General features: G+C 37.7%; 1 protein-coding gene across 1 annotated transcript in view; it reads left to right on the top strand.

Moving 5' to 3' along the window:
* The window catches only part of NKAIN3 (sodium/potassium transporting ATPase interacting 3), an 87,945-nt gene extending 69,514 nt beyond the window's left edge, over nt 1–18,431 (top strand). Inside the window, exons 4-5 of the mRNA XM_057377144.1 lie at nt 13,695–13,778; nt 17,378–18,431. Coding sequence (XP_057233127.1) covers nt 13,695–13,778; nt 17,378–17,391 — 98 coding nt within the window. The 3' untranslated portion in view covers nt 17,392–18,431. The remainder of the gene's footprint in view (nt 1–13,694; nt 13,779–17,377) is intronic.
* Nucleotides 18,432–19,187: the final 756 nt, after the last annotated feature.

The following is a 19,187-nucleotide window of genomic DNA, read 5'->3' as shown; positions in this document are numbered from 1 at the left end:
TCAAGTTGGAGTTCTCCATTCATTCTCCTTTTTTTGTAAAAAATGAGGAACAGTTTAGGACTGCAAAATGCAATATTTTTTTAAGATCTCTGTTATACCAATGAATTGTGTGAGCATTCAGCTGCCCAAAGGTACAGARCTGCAATCACTAGCTTCCATCCACAGTTTTGTATTCTGACTGGAAATATCCACATATATTATATACAGTGATTTAAATGAGACTTCAGGAGCGCAGGTAAAATATTTAGAAATATCTGTATGGAAAGCAAAATAGATTTTATGTACTATTTTCAGAAAGTACTTACACAGGTTTCTGGACATAAAAATGTGTCAGAACAGTATTATATCATCCTGGGACAATTTTACCTGTTGTGATAAATATGTGCATGTACATAAATGTGTGTAGGTGGACATATATATCCATTTAGATGGGTATGTAGATGAAAATATACATATGTTAGTTCAAACATAGGTATATACAGACTTCCCTCATCTTTGAATTGACTTCCACACTGATAACTAGAGAGGTGTTAAAGGCTACTTCACTGTTGCCCGATCAATTTCTGTTTTACAAATACAATGAATKTTAAACATTTCCACCATTGATTCAGAATATTCAGACTAGATATATACAAGGATGTTTTTACAATGAGGATGGTGACACCCTGGAAGAGCTTGTGCAGAGAAGTGCCAGGTGCCCCATCCCTGGAAACAAAACTCAAGGCTAGCAGTCTGRTCAGTGCAGGGGGGGTGGACTAGATGGCCTTTAAAGATTCTTGTAACCCAGATGATGCTATGATTCAGTGATTCTATGAATATTATATGCCATATCACATATGCATATATAAATATACAATATATATATAAATACATACATACACATACATACATTTGTACAACTTTGTACGAATTCAACAAAGGCAAATGCAGTGGGGAAGAATAACCCCCTGCACCAGCACAGGCTGGGGGCTGACCTGCTGGAAAGCAGCTCTGCAGAGAAGGACCTGGGGGTCCTGGTGGACAATGAACTGCCCAGGGGCCAGCAGTGCCCTGGTGGCCAAGAGGGTCAATGGTACCCTGGGGTGCGTTGGGAAGAGCATGGTCCCTCAGTGGGTTGAGGGTGTGATCCTGCCCCTACTCAGCCCTGGTGAGGCACATCTGGAGTGCTCTGTGAGTTCTGGGAGCCTCAGGACAAGAAAGAAAAGACACTACTGAGGAGGGTCTAGCAGATGACTACAAAGATCTCTGAGGCATCTCTCTCATGAGGAAAGGATGAGGGATCTGGGCCTGTTCAGTCTGAGAAGAAAKGATTGAGAGGAGATCTCACCAAAAAAATGGATGCAGATATCTTAAGGGCAGGGATCAAGATGATGAGGCCAGTGTCTKCCCAGTGSTGCCAAGTGACAGGACAAGGGGTGATGGGTACAAACTCAGACACAGGCAGTTCCATCTGAGTATGAGAAAAAAAAGTCTTTAAGGGAGGCAGGGCACAGGATACCCAGAGAGGCCATGGAGTGTCTTTCTCTGTAGATATTCACCGGTAACAACCTGCTGTAGGTGAATGTGTTTTAGCAGGTAGGTTGGACTACATAATCTTCAGAAGTCACTTCCAACCCCAGCAAGTCTGGGATTTTGTGACAGAAGATCTTCAAGCAGGAATATACTTATAATCATGCAGTTTCCCTCAAAATTCATACTCTCCCTTAATATTTTTTGGTTACTACCATAATAAATAATACTATTATTAKAATAGAATTATAGTTCTTATTTAAGGGGTTATATCATCTATATTATTGTATATATATTTTATTATGTATATCAACAGTTCTTAGATCCATGCATTGCTTCCCTACTCCCAAATATTCAGTGTGACCTTTTTATTTTAACTGGCTCATTTGATTCTAGTTTCTACTAACCTAACTTAATATTGATTTTGTTTTAGTCTCCACCTTCCACCTCCTTGGCCTTTCTGTTTAAATTAAATCTGTTTTTAAATGGATGCTATCTCAACCCCCAGTTGCCAGCACCTTAGCCTTTTCTCTTAAATTTCATCTGTTGTTAAATCAATCTTACTCCAACATCCAGYGTTGCTCTCTTGGGCTTTCCACTCAACATCACATCCAGGCCTAAGTGGTGCCCATTCCTGTCTGTGCCTTTCATCCAGCTTCTCCATTAAAATGAAACCACTTTACAAATCCATTTTCCACTCCCAGTAGCAATCCTCTTTCTTCTTCATTTCTGAATTATAGCAGCCTTGTGTCAGTTTTAGTTTGTGGAGATTAAAAAGAAACTTTTCAGACTCCAACACTTCTGAGTAAATGCCATCTCTCCCAAATCTTAAGTGTCACGCAGATGGGTTATCCTAATTTCTGGGTCTCAGCTTAAGTAACATCCATCCCATTGTTGCTGCTGCCTGAGTGATAATTTCCCAGTCAGCAAATCCATGCCTAAGAGCTCTGCCTTGTAATAACTGCTGCCTTGGGTGTGGGAAGCTTAAACCTGGAGCAAATGGTGTGTYCCTGTAATGAAGGGATGTGCTGAGCCAAGGAGGGCACAGGATTAGTCAGGCTCCAGTCTGGGCTGTAAATTGCCTTTTCTCTATGCTGATAAGGAATCTGGGAGCTCCCTGAGCAATGAACAGTTACAGCTGAGACAGCCATACCCAACACTTCCCTGACATGATKCATAACTCAACCTGTTGGACAGACCCAACAGATCACAGATGAATTGGCAGTTTAGGTGGTCAGAGTTCTCTATGCCTTTTCCTCTATGTCCATGCCTGGCCTGTGAGAGAGATGCTGAGGTTTCATCTCAGAAGAGAGAGAAGTCCTCCCTTCTTCCTTGCAGATAAAAACCTCAAAAATTAAAATAGATCCATGCAGATCAGAAGCTGAGACATTGAYGCTGATTTTTCCTGAAGATAAGGTTTATTCTCAATTCTAATAGCACTAAGCTTTGAAATACAGCAGTAAAAAGACAAAGCTTCTTATTTATTGTTTTAAGGGAGTATCCATGCCAAAAATCATACAATGTGGGTCCCTTTTTAATGTAATGGGTTCTAGTGTGTGCAATCATACATTATAGCCCTAGAGGATATTCAAACTATTTTGTAAAGCAGGTACCATAAATTCAAAGAGAGATGGAAAACCAGCACAAGACAGTGAAATACATTGAACCAAATCATACATTTCAGGTCACAGTCAGATAAATTTTGATGATAATTTTATTGGTAATAGCTACTTTCTCAAAATGTGGCACAATTGAACAACTTGAATAAGAATTAACTATCCCCCATTTTACCCATCTTTTAAAAACTCAGCTCTGAATCTCAAATCTAAAGGCAAGCAGCATCTTACACCAAGAAAAGTTGTCAGATTTTTATGGAAAATAAAGCGTTAACTTGTCATTAATGATAATATCAAAGCCAGAGAGAGACCCCTGCAAATAAAGTATCRCAAGGATTTCTTAGAACTGAAGTCAAAGAACAAGAGAAAGGAGAAGTTATTAAGYCACTTGGTCAGGGAGTGGTGCTTATCAACAGCAGGGTTGTAGGTTTGATCCCTGTGTGGCCCATTTACTTAAGAGTTGGACCCGATAATTCCTGTGGGTCCCATCAAAATCAGAATATTCTGTGATTAAAATACTGAAACTAATTTAGGTGACTGTTTGCTAAACACTTTTTCTTTATCCTGTGAAGTTCATACCTCTTCTTTAGTTCTCTTTACTGAGTTTCTGGTGTCATCATGAGTTCAACCTTTCATAAAGTAACCTTTTAAAATTCCTCCTGTTTTAAACTTTGACCTGTTGTCTATATGTTGTGCTTTTTAGATTTTCTAGTTGTACTATTTCAACAGCCCTAATGGTTTCAGTATATAAGCAAGATTTATAGCAAGAGGCCTTAATAAATCAGGAGATAGAGCTGTTATGGTTTTCCAGCTGGGCCAGTTGGTCAAATAAAATATATTGCCTGTTCCTAGAAAAGCGGTTTTTCAAAAAGGCTACATTATATTTATTGTATTTAGTCTGTGTTGCTGATGTGCTTTATTAGCTGTGTACCATAACAACACTTTCTCTTAGCAGTGATCTGTGATTTGGGTCATAGCTGGACTCACTTTAAACTTCATCAGTAAATATACAGTTGGTTTTGTTAGCAGAAAATTTAATCTCAGTTCATCTGTTTTTTTCTCAATATCACAGATTAGATACAGCAAAATCAAGTGTTACTATGTGACTCTCACCATTTAAGGTTCTTATTACTTGGCATTGGTTTCTACTCATTCTCTTTTCCTCCTTAATCATGACTATGTGTTATTTTGGAGGACTGAATTCTGAGAATTCCAAGGTTTTCATAAAAGTTCATTTTTACCTCATCTTTCTTCAGGAAGAGTTTTTTTATGGATGAGGGCATTATTGCATTTTCTTCCTTTTTCATTAGCAGATTGATTCACTGGTGGCTTCAAAGTGAGTATTAATCCTGTTACAGGCTCTACTCCAGACATTCATCTTTCTCCTAATATGAAATGATCCCACTTTCTAACAATGAGAAAACCATTTTCCTAGCCATCATGTTTGCTAACATATGTGAAAATTCTTTTTTCACTCCATCATGTATGAGAAGACCGCTGGTTATTGTAAGCTCCCACTTTATATTGCTCTACATTCTTAGCTCTATTTTGAAAGTTGAGAAAGTAGTCATTCTACTTTCTGGAKTGTTAAGGAGCTAATTTGACTTARTGACAGTGATGGTAATATCAAAAGCAATATTAAGAGATGAGAAAGTTGAATGTGAAGATAGAGCAGGAAAAAAAAGCGAGGAAAATATGAGGAGCAATAGATTTCTTAATTTGCAGAGAAACACTCACGGAGACAAATGGCTCCTCGTGGATGCCCTTGGATGTGATTAAGTAGTAAACTCTGCAGCTATATCCACAATGGCTCTAAAATGTTGGATGATGATATATTCTGGGGTAGACTGTGGATACCATGGAAGAACCTGACAGTGCATTTTCTGGGGCAATAAAAGGCTCACACGACACTGATAAATAAAATATTATGTTGCTGGCTTCCTCATCTTGAAAAACTAAAAGGTGAGTCCTAAACAGAAGATTAGGACTTGTTGACTTTTGCTCATTCACAGAGATAAAAAAATTGAAAGGATGATATGGAGAATCTGGGGATCACTGAAGGGATTTATCCACTTCTGTTCCCTGGCTGTAGATGTTGATTCAGAGGAGGCACAGTATGACCTCAGGCTTCTGCTGGGAGGAAYTTTCTGCTGGGATGAGGAGAGGAGGGCTCCATCAGTGCTGGAGGCAGCATGGCCTGCTTAGCAGAGGAAAAAAAGGTGCTTTGTATCTAAAGACACGAAAACCTTGGGAGTTTGTAGGAAACTTTGGGGTCTGCCACCTCAAGGATTGAAGCAGACCACCCCTAAGCGAGTTGTAGCTGTGAGTGCAGAGCAGGGCAGGGAATGGATACAATGCCCCACATGAAGGAGGAAATGTCATGTGGTGAAGCAGGAATTCTACTCAGAATGTCACTCATGGTCATGAAGGCAAAGGCAGGATGATAAATGAGGAAGAGGATGAGAAAATGGAGATGACCTCGTCTGAAATGGAAAAAAATGTTTGAGAGTGTTAATGGGTTTGTTGTCATAAAGTGGAAAGTAGCATCAGTATTCTTTAGGAAATTCAATTTAGGATATTCAATAGATCAGTATTCTTTTGGAAAAGCTGATACCTGACCTCTCAGGCTGCAGGAAGTACAAGTTTTAGCATCTGTAGCAAGTTCAAAACATCAAATGTTTTGAGGTAAAGATGGTAGTTCTGTACCTGGATCCCAGCAAAGTCAGCCACTAATAAAGGAAGGGCCAGGCAAGGAGGAGAATTCCCTGACTGGCAGCAAAAGACATTAACAGGCAGACATGCTAAGCAGATTTTAAAGCAAATTAAAAAGAGTTATAAAGGAAGGAGAAATTGCAACATGGGCTGAATGTGACAGAGCTTGATTCAGCCAGACCTTTGAAGTRGATGTGCATGGTTCCCTTTATAGAAAACTTCCCAAAAATGCCGCAACATAAAACTCTTAAAATGCAGAATTAATTACAYAATTAACTATCACACTTTTGAAATGGGAAACTCAAAGTTCCTGGATCATACAGAASAGAAACAAGAGGCTTATAGCATTTCCTCCAGTGTTTTCTGTGTCTATGCAGTTGGAAAACCACTTGAGTCTCAGCCAATTCTGTGGTTTCTTGACTTGCAGAATATTCTGCTTGGCCTCCCAAGTGCGTTTTTCCATCATCTCTRAGGCCTGCCTGGTTTGCTGCTCCCACTGCAGCCCCTGCTTGAGGAATGGGTTGGCAGCTCCCTCCCTCCCTCTCTTGCCTCCTGTGCTGTGCCATGAACACACACACTCTCCTGAGCATCCTTGGCTCACTTCACTTTCCATAAGACACGTAAAGATAAAAACACATGAGGCAAATGTCATAGAGGATGATAGYAGCAAATTTCAGAAGCAGTCTTTCATCCCTAAGAAGGTGGGAAGCTGGGAAAAAATCCAGAAGCACTCAGTGATAATAAGAATCCCTCCATTCCTGTAACCTACTTTTTTTGAATAAAATTAATGTTCTCTGGTGAATGGATGATGTGAACTTTCTTCAATACATAGAAATCCTTTCCTCCAAATGCCAYGCGTGTTCTAATATGTCATGTATTTGATCTTGCAAATACTTTTCTCCAGGAATTTTGTCTTTAATTATTCATTAGGGTTGAACAGGGTCAGCATTAATTTTAAAAATAAGGAACATTCATTCCACATACTAAAATATCAGTGATTTGTAGTTAAGGTTAGAAAAAGCAATTGTGATATTCTCGAGTGTATAATAACCAGGCAGTTATAAATACTTAATTGTTGCCTCAAAAATAAATAATTGGATCATACTGGCAAATAACTGAACCCAAAAGAAATGCTATGGATACAAAGAACRACAGGGAACAGGAACAGGGCCCTGTGGGACTCAGCTGATAGAAAAAAAATCCTAACAACTTGAAAGAACAAAACACCTGACCTGTAACCTAGAAATGAACTGTAAGTGGAATAGATCAAATCCATTCAGGGTGATCATCTACACTGAACATTTTTGAAAGAACGCTGTAGCTTTTGGCATCAAACTCAGCAATAATATAAAAGCACACTAATACATCACATGTATTCCTGAATCAGAATACCAAAAAAAAAGATCAAAGCTTAACTTCAAAAAGCAGATTCAGGGTTCTGTCTCTTTTGAAGTCAACTTGGACACATTTATTGTGAAGATCACATGTTTGGAGGTGTGACTGAAGCTGTAACAACCTTCTGTACAATAATCTTCACTTGAGACTGTTGGAGTTGCCATCTTAGTGGATAGACTGGATATGTGTTATGAAAGCTCAATGGTATCTTTCTCTCSTAGTACTGTGTGAATGTAATTGATAGATGTAGTTTCTGGACATCTAAAGTCATTTCTGCATGCTTTAATTTTCCTTYGCATGTTTAATTTGTACATAGGCAGTGTAGTAACTTTGAGAGAAAGAGGGAATCACAGAGCATAAAAGAGAATAGATTAAAAAGGGTGCCAGAAAGAGGAAAATCAGTAATCAGTGTGGACTAATTTTTGCCAGTTTCACATCTCTAATTTTCTCACTGTATTAAAAATTATCTAGGAAGTTTTAATTAGAATTGAATTCACTTTGGTCATACGCAGAAAGAAGTCCATCCTTCACTGCATTTGAAATCTCATACTAGAACTAGCAATAGCACCTTTAAATTATTTATTTTAAATGTTTTCAAATACAACTTGCATCTATTAGTGTTCTCGATAAGATACTAATATTTTCATTAAGATGAGGAGCAGAAAAATAGTCACCTATATAGGAAGAAAGTGTAGGATCAGATCTACTTAGTTTGACTTGCACTGCTGAAGAATAASTTAAATCACTGCCAGCTGTGCTGAGATTATGGGATGGTTGATGCCCAAGCTGGTAAGTATTTAGAGACAGTACAATATAACATTTTAAACCAAAATGGAAAACCACTCCTCATCAGCTTAAACTTTGCATGTGGATTGACAGATACCACAATGTCAGGAAAAACTGATATTTTCTAAAGCCAAAAGGAAACAATTTATACATACCTGCAGCTTCAAGTGTATTTTTTTTATGCTAAATTAGTGATAGAAAACTTGTGATAAGTAGTTTCCTACAGGCCTTATGTGTGATAACCATACTTTTCTAGGGACTTTTACCATGTAGCGGCCAGGAGTCCTTAATGACTTGGAATGACTGGAAAATACTTACTTTTAGGGGGGAAAATGCTCCAAAACACCATAATCAGGCAGCCTGTCAGTTTCAGTAAAGGGATAGTATGGTTTAAATAGCTTCAAGGGCATGGCAYAGAAAAGATTTTTGAAAGATTCTTTCAGATTTTGAATGACTGGGGACTTCTGAGTTAAGGTTTTAGCAATTTTCACTTCCTAACATCTTAGATCTTCTTCACACTGCCTTCATCTTACTGGGCAGTCATATCTTGGAGAATAAATGATATTGATATTTGGATGTCACATCACTGATAAGATGAAGAGAGAGTTCAGTAGCAAATATCATAGATAACATTTCCATGCCAGTGCCCTTTCTGTGGTAACTTGTGATGTTTCTTTTTTTTCAGTTCAGCCCTGTAGGGAAGTGTGGTACTTACATATTAAAAGGGGTAGGGCAGTTTTTAAAATTATGATCTTCCCACTGGTGAAGACTAAGAAGAAAATCTGGTGCAAATATCTTGATAATTACTGTGGAACACTGAAATATTCCCCTTCTAGCTTCCAGTAATAAAAAATTTAAGTAAAAGGTTATCTCTTAGTAATTTTCTACCACTTTATCCTATTTGAACCTGATTACCATCTGCCAGTACKTTATAGAGACAGAGCAGCAATCAAAGTGCCACAAATGATTACTGATGTCTCTTCTTCTCCCTTTCCTAATTGTCTTGCACACATTTTCCCTCCTTTAGTCCTCTGCATAAATGAGAAGCTATTCCTGTGATCCTGCAATGGAATGTGTGATTCTTCTGCTACATGACCTGAGACTTAGATGTTCAGGGTTAGGGTGAAAAGGGGAAAATGGGTAAAATTGGCTCCAGACAGACAGCTGGATCAGTGCAGTGAAGGGTGTGAGGGCAGCAGATCTCTTGAGAGCGGAAGGCAACTGGAAAAGTAGACACCCTAGGAATAAAACATACTTTTCTGGAAAGTTTATGTAAGTTACTAGTACAAACATTGGAAAGTGCAAAGTTTGGACTTTATGCATGTAGCACTGACTTATCATCAATCCCCCAGTTTTGCTTCCTCTTTCTAATTGATTTTGGATCCTTTTCTGCTAGTTACACCCTCCTCAGCTGCATACCTTTTCTTAATGAATGGAGTTGCATTGATACGTTGCCATTCAAAAAAAAAATCTCAATACAAGGAAAATGATTCAATGCAAAATAGTATTTTGAACCCCATAGGTTAAGAAAATCTTCTGTAATAAAATACAAGTTTGAGGAGMTGCTAGTCTGCCTCTCTTGGAAAGGGGGCAGCTGGAGGTGCCAACCATTCACACCATCAGCTTCGGGGCTTACTCCCATTTATAAAATGGGGACACAGTCATCAATAGGATCAAAGGTATTCCAGGCCAAGAGACACCAGGATTTACTAAGAATTGTGCTATCACCATATTGCTGCTCTGTTCATATCCTGCACCTCCAGACATTCTTAGAATTTGCCAACTTTGAAAGAAGAAATTAGTARTATACCAATGAGCTGACAAGCTCTGGCAGCTGTTTGCACAGGAAGTGCCAGCAGGTCAATGGGATATGCCAGAGAAGCTGAATTCCAGATGAGAGGGTGGAATAGAAGACAGGAATTTTTTTTCCCCAAGCTCTGATTCTTTTACGCTAACTTTGAAGGAATGCAAATTTTAACTTGCATGTGGATGAATGCACCAGATAAATAGCAGCAAGGCAACCCAAAATGTCATCTGTCTGGAAAAGAATAACCCTCAAAATTACTGATGACAGTGAATACACTTCCTTCAGCCAGCAGCATACTGCACTTTTCTCACTCAGGCAGATTATGACAACTGGTTCTCTGATATGGCCCGTGAATGAATGAACATCACTTTAATGGGCTGCCTGGGTGGACTGCCAGCTCAGATTTGCACTTCCAAGCACAGCAGGTAGTGAACTCTAAAGGAACATTTCACACTGGCCATTAAGCATCCAGCATGACCACAGAACTGAGGTGACACAAGGAGAGAGCAATTCCCTGGGAACAGGGATCATGTTTTGCAGCCAGCTGCAGATAAAATAACCAGCTTCTGCTRTAACCTGCTATTACCTGTGGGATGCTAAAAAATCCTCTCCTTAGGACTTTAAGTTTCTCTCTGCATGACTGTAGTTAATGATTGGACTGCATGGGGTGTTCCTTGTTTAGTGACTGAATGTCCCTACTGCTAACAAGTTGTGGTTCTTGGTTTGGTTCAGGTTTGTTGTTGTGTTTTGTTTTTTGGTTTTTTTTTAATTTAATGCATAATACTACAGAACTGCATAGAACACTGTTCTTTAACTGAACTTTCTTCCATGCTTCCATGTAACTTTCTGAAGCTATTTAGTGTAGCTATGGATCTATGGCAGAAATTTTCCGTAATCCATTAAGCAGGCAGAAATAAACAAAACCAATTATTTTATATCATCCTTAAACCACAGTTTTTCCCTTGGGAAAGCTAAATAAATGTTGCTGGTATTTACTTTTGGCMAATTAAATAGAGGCACGTATGYATCCAAAAGTTCATTCAGTGTAAARTTTTAAGGTATTTGATGCCTGCTTGCACTGAAATGTACATAATAATGTCTTTGCCTCCAATGAAAATAAAAATTCAATTTTCTGTGTTTAACAGCCATTTATGGTCTTAGTCCTGGAACACTGCTAATTATAAGGGATGAAAATACCAAGCAAAATCAAAATTAATTTTTGGAATTAAAAGTAACTTATAATTCAAATAATTAATGATGGATCTTCATAATAAGRTGCTATCAGCCATAAAATAGAATACATAATGAAAAATGGCACATTGCATTGACTTGAGTGATAGAACAGCTTCTTGCCTGGAGAATGAGCTTTTCATGAATTTTAAGGTGAACTTCAGCTTTAATACTACATAAGACATCTTGGATTGCAAAAGAGAAAGCCTCAGTTAAACAGGTTTGAACAGCTCATCTCAACACTKGCTGGATGGTGCTATTAAATATATTCTCTTTGTCAGAACAAAGACACGTCTATGTTGTCAATCATTAATACATCTCAACTTCATTTCTTGCTCAAAAAGATTTAGTGGAAAGGTTAGTTACTTTGAATTCTCCCCCTGCTTACAATTGCAGATGGTGCTGGTGATTGCTGAGAGGAATGACATGCAGTTCTGAAGTGGTGAATTGCCTCAAAAACATTCTTTTAGCTTCTCTTGTTAACATGTGTTCAATTTAAAAAAAAAAAAAAAAAAAAAAGGAAAAGCAAAAAGCACTCAGAATTTTGGAAATCAGGGAAAACTAAAGTACATAACAAAAAAAAAACCAAACAAAACAAAAAAGCTATGGATGTGATTTATTCTAAAAAATCATTCAGTAAATATGTAATGTATAAGACATCTAGCATTCAGCTCTGAGGTTCCCAGTAGATGAAGGAGATCGATCTGTTAAAACATGTCCAGAGTTGGGACACCAAGTAGATTGGAGGGATGGAGCACTCTCCTGTAAGGAAAGGCTGAGAGAACTGGGATTGTTCAGTCTGGAGGAGAGAAAGCTTCAGGGTGACCTAATTGTGGCCTTCCAGTGAGTAGGCTCCGTATAAAAGGGAGCCCTCAAGAAAGATGGGGAGGGACTTTTTACAAGAATGTGTAGTGACAGGACAAGGGGGAATAGATTCAAACTGAAAGAAAGTAGATTCAGGTTAGATATTAGGAAGCAATTTTTCACTGTGAAGGTGAGAAGACACTGAAGAAAGTTACCCAGAGAAGCTGGATGCCCATCCCTGGAAGTGTTCGAGGCCAGGTTGGATGAGGCTTTGAGTGGAAGGTGTCCCTTACCATGGCAGAGACATTGGAGTGAGACGATCTTTAATGCCCTTTCCAACCCAAATCATTCTATGATTCTATGAATCTATGGTTTTAAGAATCAACTTTTACAAAAATTTATCCACGAGTATTTCCTCTGTAAGGGTTCGATTCCATTAGTGCTGAAATAAATTTGTATTATTATTAATTCTGAAGGAAAGCTGCAATGTGAAAGAAATGCAGTGGAAAGAGGAGGTGCAGATAGGCTGGTGCTGGCASTYGGGCTCGATGAGATCTTCAGCACATTATGTTCTGCTCAGACAGTCTTAAGAGAACAGTCTTGGGGCAAAGGTGATACTGTATGAATAAATTACATCAAATTCAATTTTCAGCCATGTTAAACCTTTTCTGGACTCAGRAGGAGAGGCAAACTGAAATCAGCAGGAGCATTTCCACAGATTTTAGTGGGTCATCAGTTTGTCAGTCTCTAAGCCTCAATTTTCCCATCTCTTCATCCTRGCTAAGCACTCTTTGATGATCTGCCTAGTGCACACATTCACTGGGAAGGGACTGTTTTTTCATTAGTTGTTCATACAGCAGTTAGTACAATGAGTATCAGAATTTTTGTATATATGCCTRTATATAAGCAAATGAAGGAAGTTGCTTTCCATGCAACCGAAAAATCCTTAGGTACTGTGAATTTGTCAGCTCTGGACAGGTCTGCAAACAGCCCTTTGAAATCAACAGGTTTTTTTCCAAAAACCATACTTTAAGATTTATAGGATAGCTTGAAATTGTGGCATCTTGGACCTTCTTAAAGTCTTACCAAAATAACAAAATAAAAGACTCAGACTAAAATTTCTTTTTTTGAAACTGTTTTCACTATAGAAGGAACTAAAAAGTTCTCAAGAGCACATTATTTCTCTTAGCAGAAGGATTCTGAAAAGGCATCCTGACTCCACAAGTTCCTCCAGAGAAGCTGCTGCTGCTTTTTCACMGTTACTTATCACCTGTTTAGTCTCAACTCTGCTCTCATTCCATTGGTTTTTGTTGATGTTTTACATTCCTGCAAGTCCATTGAGCCTGAGGAGTTATGGGGAAATTAGGTTTACAAACTAAACTGTTTCCCTTGCCTGAATTTCAAAATACTTATAAAGCAGTTTTCAAGAATGAATCTATATATTTATATATTTATATCTTTATATMTTTATATATTTATATATGTTGCCCTAAAGGGAATCAGCTCTTTTACCCCATAGTGGTTTCTCTTTACGTGCTCTGCACATCTGTGAATGCTCCTTTTGCACACACACTGGCAGGAATGTGCATGTCTGCTCATTCAGCTGCTGCCTGTCTTTCCAGGCCTGGGGCTAAACAAACCCCAAAAAAGGCAGAGCACGGAGTCTCCCGTAAACACTTTCTCCAGCAYCTTTATCTATTTGATTTATTTCTTGTATGCAAACCTGTGCATGCACTTTTTAATTTTTTTTTTTTAACATAATCTGTCCACGTTTCTTTTTCAGTTGACATATTTTCATTTCCATTTGTTCATTTCTGGAACTGTTGTATTTTCAGTTGATTTCATAGGCGGACTTGACACATACTCCTACCGACAGCCCCCCCAGGAACATGTTGAGTTAAAGCCTGTAAAGCCTGTAGGTAAGGTTCTGGTCCCACGGACCTCATTAATCCTTCTAACTGAACTGAACTGAAAGCTAACCTTCTCCTAAAATAATTTGGGCATCAGATTACTGATAATTTAATTATATTTTAATTAGAACTTAATTAAAAATTAATCCACATAAAACATTCAAGTAAGGACACTTTGTCATTGATGGCATACGCACTAAAGCAAGGATTAGGAGATATCAMCATGTCTGCCACRTCGTGCCTCATCTTAACGCAAGGARAGGCTCTCACTGAAGGGTGGATTTGCTKCCTTGCTGAATTTTTAGCAAGAAAAGAGCTGGTTTATAGCTTGTGCTGCTGCAGAAACCTTAATGAGATTAACCCATTTACAGAAAAGCAGAGGTTGTCACATTTGTCTAGCTACTGAAAAAAAAAATTTTTGCTAAAAAACTCCTTTCAGCTTTAAATCTAACTATCAGTAGAGTTTCACTGGAAGTTCATTATCTCTTTGTCATCTCTTATTTGCTTGCACCATGAAAATCACATYACTATAGATTCTTCCTGCTTTGCTACCTAATGAATAAGTTTGAATGMATATTTATTCTTATTATTTGGAACAAATTAGGATATGGGGAGGCATTACTAGTACATGTCTTTTTGACAGAAACTCATATAATTTCAAATAGATGATTTTTCAAAGTATTATTGGTAAACCAGAAGATGTTAGTTTGGAAATTCTTTATGGTTGGAATTTGTTGAGATATTGCTTTTTGTCTTTAAATTTACCTTTGGGTCTTTCATGCCTCCTAAATGCGACATGAAATGCAAGTRCAGCTAATTGACCGAAACTGATTTAATGACTTACTGCATTTTACTTAGCAGTTAACAGAATTAGAATGGGTTGAAGGTTTTTCCTGGTCTATGCATATGMTAGGAGTTTTAATTTAAAGTGGACAATTGCCAAAAAAATGTTTGGGGTTGGAAGTTGATACCCGAATTTTGTGACTTTATTGATTTCTGCAGGTTTAAAAAATGTATTTTATTCATGATGAAGATTTCAATTTGTAGAAATAAACAGAGACAAATTTTAATACATATTTACCTAAATATTATAGAATTATGAAGGGCCAAAATTATGGTGTATACTAGAACAGAAAGAAACAACACATTAAGACAACTAAATGAAACTATGAACCTTCTGACTTTTGACTAAAAGTGCATGCTCTACATTGAAATCTACATTTTTTTAGTAATATTTCATTAAAGTTATATTTTTCTGCATTTTTTAATCAGAAAGATGGCTGCAAAATGGGGGTTTTGCTGGAGTATAAAGTTAAATTGATATTCAAGAGCAAGAAGGCCACGTCTACAACATTTACACCTCTCCATGAAAGATTTTAAACTCTAAAACTGCATTCAGATTAGTTTCAAGCATCAAGTTCAAAGATGTTTAGTACTTTCTTAGCAAACTTACTGTAATTAAAGAATAAAAGACACATTCACAAAATACAGATATATTCCTGTGAAATATATTAATTTGTTTTGCAGTAAAAAAGTCACAGCATCTGATCATTTGCTCTTTGATAGCAGATTTTTGATAAGTAGCTCAAGGGATTTTGGGGTTCTTGGTGATCTTACAGTAGTGGAGAATATTATCTTCACATTTTCTGTGTGTGTGTATCCTTGCACGGCTGGAAGGACCCTCTCTGGCTTCTTTATTGCTTTAASGAGTATAAAACTGGGAGAGAAATGATATTGTGTTTTCTTCTTTATTGATGTTTTGGTTGTATCTACTGAAGGATATAGAGAACCTTTATCTAAGCTGAGAGGGGAATTACTATCARTGATCAAAGTCTGAATTAAAAGCCAAATTGCTGGAAATAATTTGGTCAGTGTATTGTGCCAGAGCTGCAGATGCTTATCTCTCTGCAACACATTTGCAACACATYCTTGACTTCTTTTGATAAGTTAATTGCTCTCTGTATCAGTTATATATAGTCTGAAAATTGATAGWATCCCTAAAAAATGTGACTTCTGGTGTCCAGGCTGTACAAAACTCCATTTCTGAGAGTTAGAATTCTCTTAGAACTGAACATGAGTAGTGCTCGTAAAAATATGTTACAAGTCCTTATAAATGTTACTTTATAGATGAAATCTTGGCTATATTTCCCTTTTTCTCTTCTTTTTTATTTCCCTTAATTAATCCATAAATTAACTAAACATAGCCCATTGAAAATACGAGGATGTGGCCTCATCCCAGCTATGCAGAAGAAAGACTGGTTTTATCAAGTGCTCACATTCAGTATAATGTCTACTTAGTACCACCATAATTATTAATGATTAGCAAGACTAAGATTAGTTTKCCTTCTCACCTCTGAGCAGAAGTTAAATTTGAACTTGTCCCCATGTTGAACAGTTTTTAATCCAAATATGAATGATCATGGCTTGCCTGTTTGCTCTTTGTTCTGCCTGTAACTCCATCAGTCTACGGGACAAGGAGAAGCAGGATCTTTGCCCTCAGCCATACAGTTTCAATTAAGATGTGTGAAAGGCAGGAGAAAACAGGGGGAGCAGAAAAARAATTGTGTTCTCTTTGGGACTAAAGCACATGGACTATGAAGAAGACTGTTGTGCTTTTTTGAAGCACAGTATCAGCAGCCAGATCACTCGGTAATATTCAGAATTGCTTCATGTATGACTTTGTGGAAAAAAAGAGGAGCAGGGTGGCTAGGAGGAAAAACTGAGAAGCTACATTTTGGCTTGAATCAGAGGTCATTATTATTAATACTAATGATATTATAATATATGTTAATAATATATAATTATGGTGTAATAAGAACAATGTACTAATGTAACAATGAAAATGGAAATTATAATTGCAATAGGAGTAATAATAATAGCATAAAATAAACTACTGCAGCTATGAGCAGCTCTATCTGGACAGATACTGAATCCTTAATTCCCAGTTAGGGATGTCCCCATCCTTTTTAAGAACATTTCTAACTTGTGCTTGTGGAACTGATCCACTCTATGAGAAACTGTGCCAGTGGAGAGGTCACCACTCTGGGATGGATTTGTGATCCTGTCCTGTTTGTATCTCCTCCTGGGACTTTACCCATTTTAAAATCACTCTGAAAGACATAGATTTTCCAAGATTACACAAGTGAAAATGGTTTACAGAGAGTCATGTGAGAATACACAGATTCAGCAGGTATGTCACTGTGGTGAGGACTATAAATAGTGTGAGTTCAGCTCAAATGCTGATGTTTGTAATCAGATCATGCCAGAATTTTATAACTGGGCAAAAATATGTATTACACTGTTTAAATATATTATGCTAAAATGAATATCATGTGAGCTTCAGATATGTTTTATTGGCTGTGTGGCTTCTCCCAAATGTTTTTTGGTTTTGTGGTATGCATAGGACGAAGCTACCGCTTTGGACCCAGCCATTAATTCTTGGCCATATAGGTGAGCCTCACAGCTGAGGAAATYAGTCATCAGATGAGATTTATCCACTTGTTTATTAGCTACTAACCTGTCAGCTATTATGAATTTACAGCTTAGAAATTAGAAGATAAAGAAAATAGGTTTTCATTTGTAAGTAATTCATATATCCTGCTTTTTAGGTCGAAGTAAATAATGAACACGGACTCAATACTTCTGCTGCTGTAGCTGAAGAAACAAATTTTAGAAGAAAAGACCAACTTGTGACTCATCKTTCTGGAAGAAACCCACGTTCCTCATGGCATGTGGATTGTTCTTCCCACAGGCTCAGTGTCATCATCAGCGTTGTTATCTCGTAGATCCTTGTAGATGATCTTGAATTTTTAAATAATTTACTTATATGGACACTTTTAAATTGTAAATTKTTTTCTTTTTTAATTTCAGTATTTTTACTATGTTTAGTGTTGAGGCATGAAAACAAGACAACCTGTGAAAACTAGGAGGAAGGTGTGTCTTTCTCAAAAAATCAGTATTTTTTGACTGARAGGATCATACTGTGCCTGGTCAAGATTGTGTCAGTAAACAATMATTTTGACTCCAAAATCTGCAGCAGGAGTCAACCCCTAACAGTGTACCAGAGATAATTTCATTGTGAATTTAGAATTCACAATGTCTGCAGCTTGCATTGTTTGAACTGCTGAATGCAGTAAGAATTGATCTATGATGTTCAAACACTAGCATATTCACCAAACAATTTAAATTCATATATGACTCCTCCTTTCCTAATCTCTTTTGCCCCAAGTCCATCACCAGTAGCTGTCTCTGATTTGAAGAGAAGTAGGACAACTGCTCTGTGGATGCCTTTCTATAGGAACCCTTACATCCAGGGCTGTTTAGATTGTCTGTGATTTGCACATTTTAAAACTCCTTTCCTCCCTTCTCCCAGGAAGAAGCCAAGCATGAATGTACAGTACAAGGCACCAACTGAAGCCTTAGAAGCCTCTGGGGACTAATTTTTCTCTTAATTTAAAAGTAAACAAGCGAAACTGAAAAAATGTGTGTAAAAATTTGTAAAGTTATTTGTAAATACTTCTAGACAAAGAACATGTATGTAACTGTGGTATTTTGTTTTCTATTCTGTCACCACTAGCATAAAGTGATACACAAAGCTAYTTTCTCTGGAGAGCTGGCAGTCTTTTTAAACAGGACACTTTCTTTCTTTCATCTGAATTACAATATAAAGTGCTGTGTGGATTTGCACACCGCAGAGAGTCACGTCTCTCTGCAGAGCCTGTTCTCCTCAACATTGAGCAGAAACTCATCTGGGTTTCATCATGAGGGTTTTGAGGCTGTTTGTGGTTTTGCACATTTCTCATTTTATGGTTTCATTGGTGGGACTGCCAGGAAGGATGTTCTTTCTGATATGTTTCTCTACCTCTACACCAGAGGCTGAACAGATGTCCTCTGAGCTCCTCCACAGATACCCTAAGAAATCTTCAGCTGATCTGAACAACATTTAGCTCCTAAATTTGCAGTCTTTTCCTGTATCATGTATTTTCAAGTCTGAATAAGTGAGAGCTAGAAGAAAGCTTGCCTTGATTCTTTCCCTCCTAAAAGCTGTGTTATTCAACAATATGGACCGCCTGGGGATGCTAAAAAATACAGTGGAAGTATGACAAGGTGACAAGGTGGCAAGGGTCTTGTGGTACATCCACCTGCTTTCCAGCTGGGTAACTTAAACACCTCACTGACTTTGGAGAAAATACAACCTGAACTTCAGTAAACCTTCCCTGAAATTGAGTATGAAGTAAGTATTAAGACAAAATCAACAAGAAATGGCAACTAAAAAAAAAAAAAAAACAAACCACCTTCTTTAGTATTTCTGGGGCTGGGTATACCTCAGGCAAAGGCTTCCAGCTGGACCCAGTGGTGCCCTCAGGACAAGGTGTGAAGAACAGGAGTGAGTGCTCCACCCTGCTTGAGGTTCAAAAC

This window comes from Malurus melanocephalus, unplaced genomic scaffold (genome assembly GCF_030028575.1).
Source record: "Malurus melanocephalus ecotype Western Australia unplaced genomic scaffold, MMel_1.1 scaffold_302, whole genome shotgun sequence".
Taxonomy (NCBI): Eukaryota; Metazoa; Chordata; class Aves; order Passeriformes; family Maluridae; genus Malurus; species Malurus melanocephalus.
This window is presented reverse-complemented; position numbering and strand designations above follow the sequence as displayed.